Genomic DNA, 20134 nt, shown 5'->3' with positions numbered 1-20134 from the left:
TCTAAAACTTGGAACTTGAAGATTATACTTCAGGCTAATACTGAATTGTATTAAAAAGTCGTTGCTTCTCATATTAGGACTTAATCAAGTGACCTCGATAAGTATACGAAACTTAGAAAAAAGAGGTTTTGTTTCAGTCCAGTGTACTATGTTACTCAAGATTTTTAAAAGGAAGCTTTTCAGTAGTATGAGATATTGTAAGGAACCATAAAAGGTGTCTCCTCTTTTCTGAATAGTTCACTTTTATACATGGGTATTTATGATGATAACATGGTGAAGTTACTTTTCCTGGATTATGGGTGTTCTAAGAAATAATTTAAATAAGTATCAGATCATGTGTCTGTGTGTATTTCTAGGTAGGGAAAGATGGTTGAAAAGAAATGTTCTGAGTATGTCATTAACTTTTCTCCATGTATTTCGTTTTGAGTAGGTGGAGAAGCTTTGGGAGCTTCTTTGCCCTCTGCTTAGAACAGCACTGTCCAACATTACAGTAGAAACTTACAATGACTGGGGAACTTGTATAGCGACATCCTGTGTAAGTTCTGCTTCTTTTTGTGTCTAACTGATCTATTCAAACTATTTCATGCCCTTTCTTAAAACCTGTGAAATCTCATTATATCTCCTGAGTCTTGAAATTTTTCTTCATGTTTTTGTCATCTAACATAATTAAAGATGGCTGTTTAGCCTTTCAAATAAACCTTGAGTGATAATTCTTAAGTGATTATTAATTACATCTTCTTTGTCATGGTAACGCATTCTTAGATTAAATGGCAAATTGTATCATATATCTGGAAATGTGACTTACATATACTAAAAGCCAGATGATACAAGGTTATATAGATGTTACTTTCCACACTAAATATGTCCCTAGCTTGTAAACTTTGACTTAAAGACAATCCATTTAGCTAAGAACAGTTTTCTTACTATTAGTCTTTCTAACATGAGCTATATTTGGATTTGACTAACCTATGAGTTTTAGTTTGATTTTCTCCCCTCATACTTGTATTTATTTATAATACTGCTAAAATAACAGGATCCAGGGGCACCTGGGAGGCTCAGTGGTTAAGCGTCCACCTACTGGTTTCAGCTTAGGTCATGATCTCACAGTTCGTGGGTTTGAACCCTGCGTCAGGCTCCGTGCTGACAGTATAGGGCCTGCTTGGGATTCTCTCTTTCTGCCCTTTCCCTGCTCATGTACATGCTCGCTCGCTCTCTCTCTCTCTCTCTCTCAAATAAATAAACTTAAAAAGAAAATTTTTTAAACTAACAGGATCTGGTATATATAGAAAATTGTAGGACCCCTCTTTTTATTGTTATTTTATGTTTTCAACACAGGAAAGCAGAGATCCCCGGAAACTTCATTGGCTCTTTGAGCTACTGTTGGAATCACCATTGAGTGGTGAAGGAGGATCCTTTGTAGATGCATGGTAAATAAAAAGAAAACTTACAAGGTTAACAAAAGATTTTGCAACAAAAGATAACAGCTTTGCTCTTGATGTGTAAATGGAAGTGAACTGTCTATACTCCTAAAGGCTAGATGATGTAACTGTTTTCTTGTGAGAGATGAATGATCCAGTTCAGTACAACTTATGACACTAAGTAGAGTTATTTCTCCAGCTGGGAAGAAGTAGAAATGGAGGCAACCTGAGCAATTCAAACAAAATTTAGATTCAGCCATCTCCGCTGTCAGATCTTTTCTTTTGGGGCCGCTTTTTTATGCCATGACAACACTAACTTCTTCATCACATCCTCTCCTTTTTCACTCTTTCTTATTAGGAAAGAACAGAGTAATCCTTTCAAGGAAAAGTATTCTTGGTGTGGGATATAAGGAGCTGGAAAAAATTAGTAGACTAGAGAAGGAAATCTAGGTAATCTTGTTAACAAGAATAACAATTTGTTGCTATTACTATTTAATGGGGAATATTCTGATGCTTAGAAATCAATTCATATTCTCAAGTCAGTATTTCTTTTGATTATGTAGTAGTGGAGATGAAATGAGAATACAGAGAAAATGATGCAGTAAAAGTAATAAAATCTTCATAAAGGTGCTGTTTTGAATTGTCCATTTTATTATTTATTAGGTAAGAAAATGAAACAATTTGAAGTAGGGTCTAGACTCCATTAATCTATACTGTCATATGGAAAGGCAGGGACAGGGTCTAACACGACTGTCCTGTGCTTTAATTCTAGTCGACTCTATGTGCTGCAAGGTGGCCTTGCCCAGCAAGAGTGGAGAGTGCCGGAGCTATTGCACAGACTACTGAAGTACTTGGAACCCAAACTCACCCAGGTTTACAAAAATGTTAGGGAAAGAATAGGGAGGTAGGTATTATTTTCTCTGTGGTATGGTATACTTCTTGAGTTCTTTTTTTAAATTAAATTTTAGCGTCTCATAGTACTGGTTATGTTATATTGAATTCCATGGTACTCTTTTTCAAGTTGTGTTATATATTGTGTTTGGGACACTAGACAGGAGGCCATCATGTAAAACATGACAGCAGTGAGCTCATAAGCCAGAGGTGAGCATTTGACTGGTTCTCAGTGCCTCCAAATTCTAGGCACAGCACGAGAGACTTTCTCACAGGAGTCATCATTCAAATATTTATTTTGCTTGGGTCATCGCTTTTGAACCTTAGTTTTATTGATAATGTGGGATTTCTTCTCATTGTACATATTTCATTTCACAGTGTGCTGACCTACATATTTATGATAGATGTTTCTTTGCCAAACACGGCACCAACAGCATCCCCTCGGGTCCCTGAGTTTACTGCTCGAATTCTAGACAAACTGAAACCCCTCATGGATGTGGATGAAGAAATTCAGAACCATGTTATGGAAGAAAATGGAATTGGTGAAGAAGATGAACGAACTCAAGGCATTAAACTCTTGAAAACTAGTGAGTGGCTAAAATTAATAGAAACTCACTTAAAAACAGACAATTTATAACTGGGGGTGGGGGGAACAGAACAAAACAGACATTTATTTAGATCATCCTTTTGTCGTCCCCCTTATTTTTACGTTGGTAAAACATACATAATATAAAATTTACAGTTTGGTGGCATCAAATACATTCACGTTGTTGTACAACCATTGCCTTAGTCCATTTCCATTACTTCATCTTGCAGAACTGAAGCTCTGCACCCAATATTCCTATCTGTAAATTCTTGTTCCCACCCTCCCGTTGCCCTGGCAGCCACCATTCCACTCGGTCTCTGAATTTGCCTATTCTAGGTACTTCATATAAGTGGAATCATACAATATTTGTCCTTTTATGCCTGTTTTTTTTTAACTTTGCATAGTGTTTTCAGTATTTATCCATTTATCTGTTGAGGGACATGTAGGCTATTTGTGCCTTTTGGCTACTGTGAATAATGCTGCTGTGAGCAGTATTGTATGGGTATCTGTTTTGAGTCCCTGTTTTCAATTCTTTGAGATATTGGAAGTGGAATTGCTGGACCATATGGTAATTCTATGTTTGACTTAATTTTTAAGAGCAACCAAGCTCTTTTCTTCTGGCTGCACCTTTTTCTATTCCTACCAGCAAGCACTGCAAGAGGGTTGCATTTTTTTCATGCTCATGCCAATACTTGTTTTCTGTTTTTGTGACTTATAACTATCCAGATGAGTGTGAAAAAGATAACCCCGTGGTTTTGATGTGTTTCCCTAATGATCAGTAGTTAAACATCTTTTTATTTGCTAATTCCCCCCCCCCCTTTTTTTTTAATCTTTGGAGAAATGTCTCTTCAAGTCCTTTGCTCATGTTTGGACTAGGTTATTAATTTTGTTATTGAGTTGGAGACCTTTATATATTCTGGATATCAACCCCTTATCTCATAATATGATTTGCAAATATTTTCTCAATCAGTGGTTTGTCTTTTTACTGTCTAATATTAGTATGCTTTGATGTACAAAAGTTTTTAATTTTGATGTTTTTAATTTATCTATTTTCCCTTTTGTTGTCTTTGTTTTTGGTATCATATCCAAGAAATCATTGCCAAATCCAATGTCATGAAGTTTTTCCTTTAAGTTTTTTTTAAGAGTTTTGTACTTATAGTTCTTAAGTTTAGATCTTTAATCCACTCTGAGTTAATTTTTGTATATGGTGTAAGGTGAGGGTCAACTTCATTCTTTTGTTGATGGGTACCCAGTTTCCTGGCACCATTTGTTGAAAAGACTCATTTCTTTATTGAATATGGCACTCTTACTGAAAATTAGCCATATGTGTGAGGGCTTCTAGACTCTCTAGTTTATTCCACTGGTCTATATGTCTGTCCTTATGTCAGTGCCACACTATTTTGAATACTGTAGTTACTAGTAAGTTTTGAAATCTGGAAGTGCGAATCCTCTAACTTTGTTCTTTTTCAAAATTGTCTTGGTTATCGGAGGTGTCTTGTTATTTTTATATTTAAAATTTTTTCAAGCATCCTAAGTATAAACAACTAACTTAGTTATCACTTTTACTGCATGAAAATTAATGAAGGCTAGTTTTAATTTGTAGTTGGTGTTGCTACTTAGTAGGTTATTAATAATTTTGCTGATTCATTTTTTGAAAGTGGCTTTGGTACCCTAGTTGGTTGACACCCATTATTGTGGTTCCTGTCATCATGCTGATTAGTGAGTGTCTAATTTATGAAGTAACGTAGATGATCTCTTTCTTAGTATTGAAGAGTTAGTTACCGGAGTTATCAGAGTGACTCTCTGACACCAGCACTACAATATTATTCTACTTTTTGCTCTCTGACTATATAGCAAAGACTGATTCTGTGTGTGTTTTCAAATAGTATTGAAATGGCTGATGGCTAGTGCCGGACGATCCTTCTCTACAGCTGTCACAGAACAACTTCAACTTCTACCTTTGTTTTTTAAGGTAAGTTTATGGCTGAAATTAAGAATGCATCACCCTCTGTTAACTAACTGGAATCTAAATAACAACTTGGAAAGGAGGGGGAAAAAAAGAATGCATCCCCTTCTGACCTTCACCGGGAATTTATATTTTATATTTATCATCTGATAGCTTATAGTTTTATAGACTGTGTAGGAGCTGGTTGGATCTCTAAGAAGTAGAACAGTTGCAGGGAAATCATGAGGTGATGGTAGTTTAATACTTGTTGAAATAATCTTTTTAGCATTTGGTAAGCCTAGGATCTTGACAGATACGTGAAGAGTTCATAGACAGTACTGTTTTACCGATAACCAATTTCTAAGTAATAGTTTGGGAAAATATTCGTAAATTAAAAAAAAAAGACACAATGAAGTTTTTGAATGTAGCTATTTCTGATTTTTTTTATTTAGTGTATAATCTGAAGTTTTATTAAATATTTTACATACAGTATATCGTATTTATTTTACAGTGTTCAATGGGACTATAATAGCTTGTAACAAATATCTGCCAGAAGTAACTTGTTTCTGGTAATCCTATAATGACATTGACAAAAGGATAACCTGAGGTGGTTCTAATTACTCATCTAGTTGGATGATGAAGCTAATAAACTAAGGTTGCAGACTGATACATTGGCTGCCACAGTTGTAGTCCACAGTCACATGTGGTTAGGAAACAGTCTGGTATCACTGCACATTTGGAACTGTTGGGACAGACATCACCACTACTTGACAGTTACTGTTCAATATAGTTACCATTTCAGCAGGAACGTTCTTGTTACTGTTTCTCAGCAAGTATAATGCTAAACTTCTGTTTTGCCACAGTATACTTTGTCTTTGGGAAATTGCAAAAAATAGAGCTCTACATAGTAATTTTCAAAAGATTCACCACTAAAATACTTCTAAGAATTCTGTGTAGGGCCTAAAGCCCATGAGCACCTCTGGGATCTTTTGGGATAGAAGAATGGACAGTAGCTATTAGTGTATATAGGTCCATGTTACTTGTAAGTCATTGGGGTACATAGAGTTTTTCTTTAGGTCAGTGGTGCTTAAACTTTTCTCCACTGCCACATAAGCAGTGGATATAGAACATGATCTCATAGGGTAATGTGCAGTGAATTTGGGGATAGCTGGAGTTCTACCCCTTTCTTTCACTTAGAAAGAAAGAAAGAAAGAAAGAAAGAAAGAAAGAAAGAGAGAGAGAGAGAGAGAGAGAGAAAGAAAGAAAGAAAGAAAGAAAGAAAGAAAGAAAGAAAGAAAGAAAGAAAAGAAAGAAAGAAAAAGAAAAACGGGGAGGGAGGAAGGAGAGCAGAGCCTGGCTGGCTCATTTGGAAGGGCATGTTACTCTTGATCTCAGGGTTGTGAGTTTCAGCCCCACGTTAGGGGTAGAATTAAAAAAAAAAAATCAGTAAGGAGGTGTATGAGAGTGAGGTTTGATAGAAGGATATTTGGATATTTTGAATCCATGTGACATTTATAAAACTGAAATCATCAGAAAGCTGTATTGTATGAATTGCTTGTGACAGGCCTAACATTTCACCTGCATCTTCAGATGTTGAGATTGAAAATCTGCTTTAGGTCATCATGGTGAGTGGGGTCTGGGGTACAAAGACACTATATAGCACACAAATGAGCAGTTTGCATGCACATCAGCTTTGTAGAGTGAAGATGAAGAAAGGAGTCTGAAAGCACATTGTTGCTTATTAAACTGTGGGAGGCACTCAGAAATGGTAGGAGATGAGATCAGAAATTCTGTTTTGGACATACTTGAGATGCTTCTTAGATTCTAAATGAAGTGTTATATATCTCATCCCGCAAAAAACAATTGTGTAACAATTCAAAAAACAAAAAACCTTGAAATCTATATCAAAGTGGAAGTTTCTATTATTTGCCTATTCTAGTTGAAGAGTCTGCATACCGCTAAAGGTTAAAGGAGGAGGATTTTCAAACAGGAATAGTTTACACAACATTAGCTTTAGACTTAAAAAAAGAGACCTACTTTAAAATCCTGTTTGTGAGAGGTGCAATTTTGTGATCTTGCACAAGCTACTGAACTTGTAAGACTGACTCCTTATATATAAAGTGAGGGATAATACCACTATCCCTCACAGAGTTGTTGCAAGGATGAAATGAGACAATGCCTGTAAAGCAGAGAGCACGGTGTCAGATACTTGTCTATATTGTAATTATTGTAGATTATTTTTGTTAATAGTCTTTAAGTGCTTTTTATTTTGTTTATTTTTAATTTTTTTTAGTATTTATTTTTGTGAGAGAGAGAGAGCAAGGGAGGGACAGAGCGAGAGGGAGACACAGAATCCAAAGCAGGCTCCAGGCTCTGAGCTGTCAGCACAGACCCCAATGTTGTGAGTTCAAACGAACTCACAGAACTTACGAGCTGTAAGATCATGACCTGAGCTGAAGTCAGACGCTTAACTGACTAAGCCACCCAGGCGCCCCTAACCGTATTTTAGTTTGGAATAATAAAGAGTTCTGATGACTACAATCAGGGAGGAAGAGAGGATGTATTATATATCTTATTTCAGACTTCACTAAGGGCTCATCAAAACTCACCACTGTACAATAATAGTTTTGCATATACCAAACTTAGAGAAAAATTTACAGATGTTGTACAAAGTTATATGCCATTGGGGTGACTGGGTGGCTCAGTCAGAAAATAGATCACTTAGAAATATCTAGGCAGTTCAGTACCTGGGGACCTAGGTAACAGAATTTAACAGCCTCCTCAAGATGCTGTCTCCTTGCATTTCTCTCTTCAAGATTTCAGATGTCCAGGAGCACCTAGGTGGCTCAGTCAGTTGAGCGTCCAACTTCAGCTCAGGTCATGATCTCACGGTTTGTGAGTTCGAGCCCCACATTGGGCTCTGCGCTGACAGCTTGGAGCCTGGAGCCTGCTTCAGATTCTGTGTCTCCTTCTCTCTCTGCTCCTCCCCGCCCCTCACACTCTGTCTCTCTCTCCTTCAAAAATAAACAAACATTTAAAAAAAAAAATTAAAAAAAAAAAAAAGATTTCAGATGTCCAGAAAAAGTCTCATTGGCCAGGCTTGGGTCTCTTGCTACATTTTGGCTAAGCTGTATGATCCCTTGATTGACAGACCTACCAGAATGACAGAAAAGGATGCTTTTCCAAAGTTAATCAAACTGTTGTTATCAGCAGGAGGGATGAATAAATTGGCAAAGAAATGCACATATTTATGCTACAAATAGACCATAAAACACCCTTCTTACTTCGTATCTTAAGGAAAACCCAAATCACTGTATGTCAGTCTGTTCTGTAGTGTGACCAGAAAAGAAAAGATAATAAGTAGCATTACCCGAAGAAAGCCCCTAAATTTCATGGGCACATTTTTCCCCAAACTTTTTATTTCAAAATAATAATGATGCACAGGAAGTTACAAAGATAGTTCAAAGAGGTCTCACATACTCTTCACTCAATTTTCTCTAGTAGTTACATTTTTTTTAAACTGCAGTGCATTCTCAAAATCAGAAAATTGAAATCGTTTAACCAATTTATACTGTGTATAAGTCTATGTCATACCCCCTTCGGTCCCAGGTGAACATTCGCAAACTTTAAGGTTGTCTGAATCTTTGTGTTTCTATAACTACACATATGGTAGTTAGAACATTAAGACAGTGTACACATGTGTGCTTTTAAAAGTCATATCTAGAAAGAAAAATAATGCTTTTAAGAAAATATTAAAGTTGAAAATTTTAAAGTTGAAGTGAGTTGGTATGATTCAGGCAAACTTACCTATAGAGCAGTTGCTGATAAAGAAATGTAGATGTTGTTTCTTGAGATCAACTAAGAAGAAAGTACTCTTGCGGAGATGGCCTGGCTCAGTTGGTAGAGCCTGTGACTCTAGATCTTGGGGGTCATGAGTTTGAGCCCCATAGTGGGTACAAAGGTTACTTAAACAAATATATAAATACTTTTTTTAAAAAGTGTTGGAGGGGGAGTACTCTTCCAAACTTAGAGGCTTTATTTGTAACTGAAAAGGTTTTCATTCCACAAACAGGATGTTGTTCATAGAGAAAATCCCTGCAAAGTAAAATATCTAAGAGATTTGGGGGTGCCTGCCTGGTTCAGTCAGAAGAGCATGTGACTCTTGATCTCAAGGTTGTGAGTTCTACCCCACACTGGGAGTAGAGATTACTTAAATAAATAAAAACTTGAAAAATTATATCTAAGAGATTTTTATCTCACTGGCATATAAAAGTAGTCTATTCCAAATGAATTGTTATCCTATGCTGATAATTAATAATGTTAATTTGCTGCTTTGGAACATGATATTCTTTATAGTGAAGTTTATCCATTGGACTTCAGGATTTTACTGGTTTTAGTAGAACATTTTAATCTGTTCTCAACATGAGAACATTATGTCCTAATTTTATTCATAAAACAAATTTTTTTCATGAATGGTAGGAAGAGAGAGTACTGATTCAATAGGTGAGTGAGTCACCTTAAATTTTTCTGGTGGTAATGGTAGGCCTGGCAGCAAATGAGTATCTTCTTTTTTATACTACAGTTCAACTAACCAAACTCTAAACCACCTCATTTTTATTGTGGAGGAGTTAAATGACAAAGGAAAACAACTCCATCTACATGGCCTGGAGATTTGTACTGTTGGGTATTTGTAATAATTTTTACACTGAATTTGTTTGGTGTGTATCTTTTTATACCTTTGTGAACACACCTGTACCATACACCAGTTTGGTTGGTATGTGTATGGGTTTGTTGTACAAAAACTAGAACTAGTTCAAGCTGCAAATTGATAAGGACCATCTTTTCACATAACTGCGTCTCTTTATAATGACGACTGTATTACCGTTTAATCAGTTTTCTGTGGATGGTCACTGGTTATTCCCAGCTTTTGGCTGTTAAAAAAACAGTGATAATAGTCTTTTGCAAATATGAGTATTTTTGTAGGATAATTGCTGTGTATGTAATTGCTGTGTATGAAATTGCTGTGTAAAAGGTCTGTTTGCGTTGGTAATTTTAGTGGATACTGCCCTCCAAAGAGCCTGTCTTACCTCTTTCCCACAAACCCTGATGTTTCTTAAATCTTTGATGGTCAAATAAAAATTATTGTTCTTGGGGTGCCTGGTTGGCATGCAGCTCTTAATCTCAGGGTTGTGACTTCAAGCCCCACTTTGGACATGGATCCTACTTTAAATAAATAAATAATTAAAAATAAAATCACTGTACCTCTTTAGTGAGACTGCCTCCTTGTACATTGGCTCTTTTTATTTTTCTGCCAGCTATCTGTATTTTGCCAGTTTTCTTTTGTGTTATAAAGGTGTTCCATTTTTCTAAGTTTCTTTATTTTTAATGATGTTTTGAAGTTTGCTAGTCCAAGATTATTTTTTTAAACAACTCTTGTCTTATTTTTATGGCATTATCTTTTGAATTTAAATTTGCAGTATAAGATAGAAAATTGATATGATTACTTTTATATAAAGTATTGATGTAAAGGTACAGCTTACTTTTCAAGATAATCTATCTTTTCTCGATTGATTTGAGATGGAATCTGATATGCTGGTTTTAGTAAAGTCTGCTAAGGGAAATTAACATGGTGAATTAGTATACTGTACTTGGAGGTTTAGTTGTTAAAGAAAAATTACTCTGATACCTGTTAAAATCATAAGGAAGACTTTATTTAGGTCTGTTGCGATAGATGTCAAGACTGAGTAGGGGAAAGAGACTGGGCTCCAAGCCTAATACAGCAGACACTTTCGGATATTTAGCCAACAACACGAATGGGAGGAGGTGTCAGTGGATAGTATACTAAGAGGAGACGTCAAGGGCAGGGGATTCCTGCTAAACTGACTTGACAGGATTCTTGCTGAAAAGCAGCCCATGACGATCAGATACCAAAGGTGGAGGTCAGGAATTGGATCACATACAGAGGGTGAGGTCTTCTCTAAAAACAGACTTGTCAGGATTCTTGCTACAACTGGACTCAGCAGGCCCAAGGACTAAAAGAGAGCTCAGAGTATCCTGGCTAAAGCTGGATAAATAAGGATAGTTAAAGTAAAGGCATGGTTAAGTTCCCATTTGTTATGGGTATGCAAAGAAATTTGGGAATACTAAACTTTGAATATTTCACCTAAATTGATTTCCTTAGTGTTTTAGAGAAAAATAATTTTTTCCCCATATTAAAGCTATACTTTCAGAAGAAACAAGAGAGGTGCCTGGGTGATTCAGTCGGTTAAGTGTCTGACTTTGGCTCAGGTCCTGATCTCAAGTTTGTGAGTTCAAGCCCTGCATCCAGCTCCCTGCTGTCAGTGTGGAGCCTTCAGATCCTGTCTCTCCTCTCGGCCCCTCCTCCATGCACACACGTGTGCACGCGCGCTCTCTCTCTCTCTCTCTTTCTCAAAAATAAATAAATTTTGAAAAAAGAAAATATACTTACGCTGTTTTAGAGGACACTTATTTAAGGGTTGGGGACAAAGAAGGCTACCTAAGTGTACTTTATTTTACCAATTTGTCTTTGGAGACTTAAAAATACTTTTTATGATCAGAAAACAAAATTAAACGAAAATTCCCTTTACAAAAAGCGAAATGAAATGAATCTCACCTCACTATGTAACTGGTTGTAAGGACAAATACACAGAGTGGTGACTTTTAAAACAGAAAATCAGGGTGCCTGGGTGGCTCCAGTCAGTTAAGCGTCTGACTCTTGATAATGGCTCAGGTCATGATTTCACGGTTCGTGAGATCCAGTCCCGCATTAGGCTCTGCGTGCTCTCTCGCTCTCTCTCAAAATAAATAAACTTAAAAAAAATCATGCATGCCTTGTGAGAAGTGCATCCTCTAATATTGGAATGAAGCTATTATGTTTGTTATTTAATGAAGAGCAAATAATAATTGTCAATAGTGTTAAAAAAAAATTCAACAGAATAAATTTGAAGATCTTACTGGGTTTGTTTGTCCAGTGATCATGAATGGGGACAGTACCCCTTTAGCAAATAGAAAGGAGCTTCAAGGAACTCTACAAAATAGAAGGTTTTTTTAAAAGGCTGTAAGGGAATGGGACAAGGAAGGGCATAAACAAAAAGGACTCTTTCCAACAAGGTCATCTTTCTGTAGGGGAGGGGCAGAGGTCTGTCTTGGAGTTTACTATTACTGTCACTGATAAGGTAATTCCAAATTACCTGGGTGATGGTCATATTCCTGGGTGTGACTTAACTGAAAACTACAGTTAAGTCTTGGTTTGCAGGGTTGGGGGCAATTGACATCATTTTGAGCCTGTTCCTTTTTTAGCAATAGGAACTGAAATTTTTAGCATGAGTGACAAGAGATATAAAAATACAGCTGTTTAGTAATATCGCAGTCATCCTAAATTTGAAAACATCAGTATGATCTCATGATCTGTTTCTCTTTAGAAAATATGCTTATTTCCTAGCAATGTCCACAAAAATTCATAACCACTAATCAGCCTAGTAGTGATCACTACTCGTAGTGCCCAGATTATGGTTTCTAGGTATCATTTCCCATTAGAAGAATCAGGGCTCCTTGGAGAAATAGCTTATTTCAGGTTTGGACCAGAAATGTACAGGATAGATCTCCTTCATCTTATAGCAGAAACCAAGGATGTTACAGTTATGTTAAAGGACTCAGGAGCCATTTCGAGCACCACTAAGATTAAAACCATTAAATTTGTTGAAATTCATTAGTTCATAATGACATTTAAAAAAAATTCATTGTTCACATTTGGAGAATAGGAAGGAAACATTATTCTGAAGGAGGGAAGGCTTTTCTCTATGAAGAAGAGATGAGTGTCAGCATTTTGCAAACCTTTTTATAATGGTTCATCACAAAGAATACTGACCATAAGTGAAGGAAGTACACACCATTTATTTTGTACTCAAACAGTTAAACTTGAAAAAAATCATGCTGGAGCCAATGAATGCCACCACAGGGATGCAATCAGAGAAGGCCATTTATAGGGGACAATACAAAACTAAGGAGCCAGGCCTTCCTCCACTTTGTTTTAAAACCGGGGGGGGGGGGGGGGGGGGGGGGGGGGGGGGCGGGGGGTAGGGCACCTGGGTGGCTCAGTCGTTTAAACATATAACTTCAGGTCAGGTTATGATCTCGTGGTTCCTGAGTTCGAGCCCCACATCAGTCTCTGTGCTAACAGCTCAGAGCCTAAAGCCTGCTTGGGGTTCTGTGTCTCCCTCTTTCTCTGCCCCTCCACCCCGCCTCAAAAATAAACATTTAAAAAATAAGAGAAAAGGCAAGGACTTTTAAAAGAGGATGGAGAGAATTTAGAGATTTTTTAAAATACATTTTTTTCACAGAATCTTTTACATTTAAGAGCCACATGAACCAAATGCAGTGTGTGGTCATTATATTGAACCAGATTCCAAACAGCCAGTTGCAGTAACACATGTACAAAATAATTGGGGGAAATTTGAACACTACTGTACACTTTATATTTTAACTATAATGAATTTTAGTGGGTGATGTCATTCCAGGTTTGTTTTTAATAAGTTATTTTTATCTTTTAGAGATCTATAATAAAATATTCGTGGGTGAAGTATGTCTGGGATTTGCTTCAGATAATTGGGGGGTGTTGTCAAAAATGAGAGGGTTACCTGTGAGTTTGTTATTGTTGAAGAGGTAATTGATTTTATGGAGACTCTTTGTACTATTCCCTAGTTTTTGTATATACCTGAAAATTTGCGTAGAAGTTTACTTTTAAAAGTAAAATGTGATTTCTTTTATGTAAGGATGCCTTTGTACTTCTTGGCTGTTATTTTCAATTATGTGTTTGTCTTTTTTATTGTTCTCTAGATTGCCCCAGTGGAAAATGACAATAGCTATGATGAACTGAAAAGAGATGCAAAGTTATGTTTGTCACTAATGTCTCAGGGGTTGCTTTACCCTCATCAAGTGCCTTTGGTACTTCAGGTGCTAAAACAAGTAAGAGTGTATAACAAATATTTATATGATTTTGTTAGAACTTGGTATATCATTCTAAGAATTTCACAGAGTCCGCTGTAGTGCACATAAAACCTGAAATTTGTTTTTCATTTTGAATTTTCTTTTAGTATGAGGGAAGACATATATTGACCAAAGAAACAGACCTAGATTCTGTACCTGCCTTTGCCACCAACTTCTGTGACCTTGGGGGCAATCACTCAACCCCCAGATTTTCTATATACACAAAGAACTACTTATTGAAGCACCTTAGATACAATGTGCTTATGAGTGAGAGGGGTGGTCATTCCCTTTCATCAATATCCCCTTTATTTTATGCACTTGTATTTCCCAGTTTCTGGTTAAAAATGATGATAATAATAATAATAATAATAAGTGCAACTCTTAGAGGAGTCAGAGCATTAATTATAAATAATTTTCTTCAAGAGTTGACTTTTGAATGTGTTCCTTTCCCTTTACTTTCAACCATTCTAAATAACTAACTTTACCTGAAATAGTTTATGCAACCTTTTATTTAGAAGGATATAGGACACGAGCTTGCTCTAACTATACTTGTAAAAGTAGAGTTGTAGTAGATTATATTATTTGCGTGTACTTTCTGTCATTTTTGTTCTTGGTAGCACTGTTTGCATTGTTTCTACTTCTTCTCATTTACAGACAGCAAGAAGCAGTTCTTGGCATGCTAGATACACAGTACTGACCTACCTCCAGACCATGGTATTTTATAACCTCTTTATTTTCCTTAACAATGAAGATGCAGTTAAAGACATCAGGTGGCTGGTTATAAGTCTTTTGGAGGATGAGCAACTAGAGGTAAAGTTTGAGATACAGCAAATCAAATGTAATACATTTAAAGAAGGCATCATGCCCTACCCCCTCTTTAATAAGTATGCACTGATTGATTTTCTTAAAGTGTAAATTATTAAAAGTAACTTTCATTTTAACATACTCTGTGTGATTGGTTTTGATACCCTAATCATGACTTCCTGTCGTACAAATGGAAACAAACATTGGGCATGTACTTGTTCTGGCATCTCTTTGAACGTGGACAGATAACATTTTTGAACCAAAGTTTTCTTATATGTGAAATTGCAGGTGATAATATTTTCCTTACTAACTTAAGAGCTAATAGGAATGTCCATGAAGGCAATTTCAAGAGAATAAAAATCCAGACACAAATGCTATTATCCAGTAGACTTAAAATAGGATTGTTGCCCCTTTTTATTTTTCTTGGTAGAGAAATTAAAGGTAGCTTTTGAGGTGAGGTTACATTAACATTTTGTACAAAAAGATAAATCTCTTAGTTAAAATAGCCACATGTAAGAAAAGCGTGTTGTAGTAAATACGGAATAAGATACAACTTTTGAAATTGGCCTTAGGTAAAGAAAATTCATTGAAATTTTTGTGAAATTTGTACTTTTTTAATTTTATGGGCTTTATGGGTTTTCTGTATGGTAGAACACTCCCAGTAATTATATATTCTATTTGAGAGCACTGAAAATAGATCATATCAGTAGGAAACTAGGAATGGAAATTTTTCTACCTTCCTAATGAGCCTATTCATTTTGTAGTACAGCTTTCTTGTTTTCTGGGAGCCAATATCGTCTAGTCCCTTAGATACTCACAGTTGGTTATGACAACCACAACAGACTTCAATGTAAATATTTACAGTTATCCATAACTTTTTAACTTGTATTTTTTAGTAACTTGAATGGAAATGAAAAGGTGGAAATCTTGAAATCAGTATTTCCTAATTTTAAATATTACAGTAATCACATTAAATTGCATTTACTGTTTGGCTGGACCTTGTAGAACATTTTCATAATTATTTTTATATTCCATGTAGTAGGCTTAAGCATAACTGCTACTATAACTATGCCATTCATTAAAACTACCTTTCTTTTTTTTTCCTAAAGATTTTTTTTTAAGTAATCTCTCAACCCAGTGTGGGGCTCAGACTCACAGCCCCAAGATCAAGAGTCGTGTTTTCCACCCACTGACTGAGCCAGCCGGGCACTTCTGTCATATTTTTTAAAACAAAATATTGAGTATCAGTAATAATTAGTGACAGCTACTCATAATACTGAAAAAACGTTTTAATAATCTAAATGAGGAATGTTTAAAGAAAACTATTGATTTAAAGGAAAACTTTTAGGGGTGCCTGGCTGGCTCATTTAGTAGAGCATGCGACTCGATTTCAGGGTCGTGAGTTCAAGCCCCATGTTGGGTGTAGAGCCTACTTTAAAAAAAGAATGTGTAATGATGATGACAGGGTTGTCAAGATATATAATGAGTATTCCACATTAGTCTTCTGTCATAGTATGTTAGCACTGGCTCTTTGAAAAGCAGCTGATAGCCACAAAATTCACAGTAAAATTGTTCATACATTGGAATTTAGTAATCCCAATTTTTAGGATCCAACTTAAGAAAACACATAACAATATGGAAAAAAATTATATACATAAGTTAAGAATATTTTTAGCACAATAGAAGTTGAAAGCATTCTAATCAATAGTTGGATATAAAAATGAATCATGGTATTAAAAGAAATAATGCAACCGAATATGAAGTAGTAAAACATTTTATAATGTAATTCATTTAATAGTGTAATGAAAATGTTAAGTATGCAAAAACTTTCAACACTAAAACATTTAAGACAAAACCTTTTGAAGCAATAAATAGCAAAATATTCAGGTTTTTTTTTCAAATCATTATTTCCTGTCTTTATGAATATTTAGCAGGAATTTTGTGATATATCTGAGAAGATAGCATTTTACTGCTTTTTTGTTTTCAACAAAACTTGAGTTCCCATTCCACTTTGAAATGATACGCTCTGCATTTAGCACTTCTGAAAACGTTTGTAGTCTGACATAAGCTTGTGAGATTCCTAAGAAGTAAATTGCACAGAAGTAGCTACAACATATTCCCATTGCAGAAATTGTCCTGTATCTCTGTTACCAATGAAAACAACAATAGCAGTAGATTTTAGAGATCTGGACTCCAGGAAAACTTTGTTTTAATGTTAGGCTCTGGCACTGCTTTTGAACAGTTATAGCCCTGATAAGAAGAACTGTCGGTCAATGGGAAAATGCTTTATGGAGAAATTTAATTTTGTATGTTACTCTTCTGCAACCCTAATGCTTTCATCCGTTTTGAGGTCACAGACCCCTTGAGGATCTGATGAAGTCTCCATTAAGAAATAGCATGTGAGAGTATTTACACAATTTGCAAACAAATGCCAGGGAAAGCCCCCAGCCCAGTTCCCGCAACCACCCTCCCTAGCATTCCACTTGATTTAGGATCTCAACTCTAAAAGAAGTGATTATCTCTACAGGTTCGAGAAATGGCTGCTACCACCTTAAGTGGTCTGTTACAATGTAATTTCCTGACCATGGACAGTCCTATGCAGATTCATTTTGAGCAACTTTGCAAAACAAAACTACCGAAGAAAAGAAAGCGAGACCCTGGTTTTGTAGGAGATACAATTCCTTCTGCAGGTAACTGTGCTGGTAGAAAAATACCCATATCCTTTGGGAAATTAACCAGGCTTACTTAACAAATATTTACTGAATACTTGTATATACCTGGGTACTGGAAATAGTTGTCCCTGCTTTTTTTTTTTTTTTAATAATTTTTTTTAATGTTTATTTTTGAGAGAGGGAGCACAAGTGGGGGAGGGGCAGGGAGAGAGAGAGACAGAATCTGAAGCAGGCTCCCTGGCACGGGGCTCAAACTCATGAACTGCAAGATCATGACCTGAGCTGCAGTCGGATGCTTGATTGAGCCACCCAGGCGCCCCAGGTTGTCCCTGCTTTTAATGAGCTTTGCCTATTAAGGCAAGACCTGGAATTTAAAAGCAAAAATTGAGATAAGTACAAAGGGATCTGAGGATGCCTGGGTAGTTCAGTCGGTAAAGTGTCTGACTCTTGATTTTGACTCAGGTCGTGATGGCATCTCACCATTGTGAGATCAAGCCCCAAGTTGGGCTTGGTGCTGGTTGTGGAGCCTGTTTAAGATTCATCCTCTCTCTCTCTCTCTCTCTCTCTCTCTCTCTCTCTCAAAAAAAAAAAAAAAATAATAATAATAATAATAATAATAATAAAAACAAAGAAACCTATACACCGCTGCATGCAACTATTAAATTAATCAGGTCTACCCACCTACATGAATTAGTTATTTTGGAGAAGCTAAAATATTTTTTAGATTTTATTGCTTAGGTATAAATGTACTAAGAAAATACAAAGTAAAAACAGCCTTGCTTTTATTTGGAAAGGGGTCTGTTCACTACTTCACTAGCCATTTGTTGGGAGGGTAAGAAGAGTCCTCTCAGAGTAGAAGTTTCTACTCTAACAGAGCATAAAGATAAACAGTCTGTTTAAGAATCAGATCTGATTACCATGTCACATTTAAAGAGACATTTTTTTTTTTTTTTAATTTTTTTTTTTTTCAACGTTTTTTATTTATTTTTGGGACAGAGAGAGACAGAGCATGAACGGGGGAGGGGCAGAGAGAGAGGGAGACACAGAATCGGAAACAGGCTCCAGGCTCCGAGCCATCAGCCCAGAGCCTGACGCGGGGCTCGAACTCACGGACCGCGAGATCGTGACCTGGCTGAAGTTGGACGCTTAACCGACTGCGCCACCCAGGCGCCCCTAAAGAGACATTTAAACATGATTGTGGGGCGCTTAGCTGGCTTGGTCGGTGGAGCGTGTGATTCTTGATCTCAGGGTTGTAAATTCAAGCTCCATGTTGGGTATAGAGAGTATTTAAAAATAAAATCTTTAAAAAAACCATGGTTGGAAAGAACTATCTGACATTGCGACTGCTAACTACATAGTCACAGGAAGAATGAAAAATATATAGAAAGATTCTTAATAAGTAGGAGGCTTATCAGATTTATGGGACATGCCTGGAATGTGAAGCTCCTAAGTGCTGATTACAGGAGAGTCTTAATTATGTCATATAGTTACCTAATAGCAATTTCCAGTAAAATGCCAATGTATGTTCTAGTGGCTTTGCTTGAGAACTATATATGTATATATTTTTTAATTATTTATTTTGAGAGAGAGAAAGAGAGAGAGGGTATGAGTAGGGGAGGGGCAAAGAGAGAGAGAATCCCAAGTAGGCTCTGCACTGTCTGCACAGAGCCCCATGCAGGGCTTGATCTCATGAGATCATGACCTGAGGGTAAGTCGGATGTTTAACTGACTGAGCCATCCAGGCACACCTGAGAGCCGTGTGTGTGTGTGTGTGTGTGTGTGTGTGTGTGTGTGTGTGTGTGTTTTAATGTTTACTTTTGAGAGACAGTGTACAAGCAGGGGAGGGGCCGGGGGGGTGGTGGTACAGAGGATCTGAAGCAGGCTCCAAGCTGACAGCAGACAGCCCAACATGGGGCTCAAACTCACTAGCCGAGAGATCATGACCTGAGCCAAAGTCAAATGCTTAACCGACTGAGCCGCCCAGGCATCCTGAAAACCACTAGTTTAATTGAAAACTAATTTCATTTCACTGTAACACATGCAGTAGAGTCCTGTAAATATTGGAACATACATTGGTGTTTTTTTTGCAGAGTTGGTCAAACGTCATGCTGGGGTGCTAGGACTCGGTGCGTGTGTTCTTTCTAGTCCTTATGATGTTCCCACCTGGATGCCCCAGCTCCTTATGAATCTCAGTGCACATCTAAATGATCCGCAGCCTATTGAGGTAAAATGCTTTCTTGTTAGTTTCTTTGCATGCATATTATATCAGTGATGTTTTGTAAGAAATCATTTATGCTGATAATTTCCTATTCACTCTGGACCTTCAGCTATGATAAAACTGCTGCTGCCACTACCTCTGCCAGGGCTAAGCCTGCTCATCAGTGATTATTAAAATCTTGCAGAGGCCTTGCTTTTGTGTATATTTGAGATCTTTTGGTAGCAAGGAAAATACTATAGCTTCTGTCTCTCCCAGTTCAGTGGAAGTAAAATACTGTCAATGTTGTCTGGGTAGTTAATCTTTATACTTCACTAACATTTTATACCTAGGAAGTATCTAACTGGGAGCTAATATTAAACAGGAAATTGTGATGGTAGTATTCATGAATAACTATGTACCTAAATAGCTGAAAAGGTCAATGGCTTTGTCCTTTTCACCTTGGTAAATAAATGTAGATGTATATTCAAACTGGTTTAATAATGCGGTGTAAGTTCCAGGGGCTTGTCCTAAAGTGCAGCTCGTAGTTTTAAAGAAGTGAGCTTGGTGGCTTTGCCAAGTTCCATTTGGCTTGTTAGTTTTGCAGCACTCAGTTAA

General features: G+C 36.7%; 1 protein-coding gene across 2 annotated transcripts in view; it reads left to right on the top strand.

Annotated features, from left to right (window-relative positions):
• Nucleotides 1-20134, top strand: part of PSME4 (proteasome activator subunit 4) — a 98846-nt gene that overhangs the window by 76340 nt on the left and 2372 nt on the right. For both annotated transcript variants that reach the window (XM_019421276.2, XM_053890690.1), the window contains exons 37-45: nucleotides 431-535; nucleotides 1336-1427; nucleotides 2191-2322; nucleotides 2688-2896; nucleotides 4782-4867; nucleotides 13697-13825; nucleotides 14501-14656; nucleotides 17178-17340; nucleotides 19413-19546. In XM_019421276.2, coding sequence (XP_019276821.2) covers nucleotides 431-535; nucleotides 1336-1427; nucleotides 2191-2322; nucleotides 2688-2896; nucleotides 4782-4867; nucleotides 13697-13825; nucleotides 14501-14656; nucleotides 17178-17340; nucleotides 19413-19546 — 1206 coding nt within the window. The remainder of the gene's footprint in view (nucleotides 1-430; nucleotides 536-1335; nucleotides 1428-2190; nucleotides 2323-2687; nucleotides 2897-4781; nucleotides 4868-13696; nucleotides 13826-14500; nucleotides 14657-17177; nucleotides 17341-19412; nucleotides 19547-20134) is intronic.

The sequence above is a fragment of the Panthera pardus genome, unplaced genomic scaffold (assembly GCF_024362965.1).
Source record: "Panthera pardus isolate Hobbes unplaced genomic scaffold, ASM2436296v1 HiC_scaffold_25, whole genome shotgun sequence".
Lineage (NCBI taxonomy): Eukaryota > Metazoa > Chordata > Mammalia > Carnivora > Felidae > Panthera > Panthera pardus.
The sequence above is the reverse complement of the archived record's forward strand: the minus strand, read 5'-3'. Positions and strand labels throughout refer to the sequence as shown.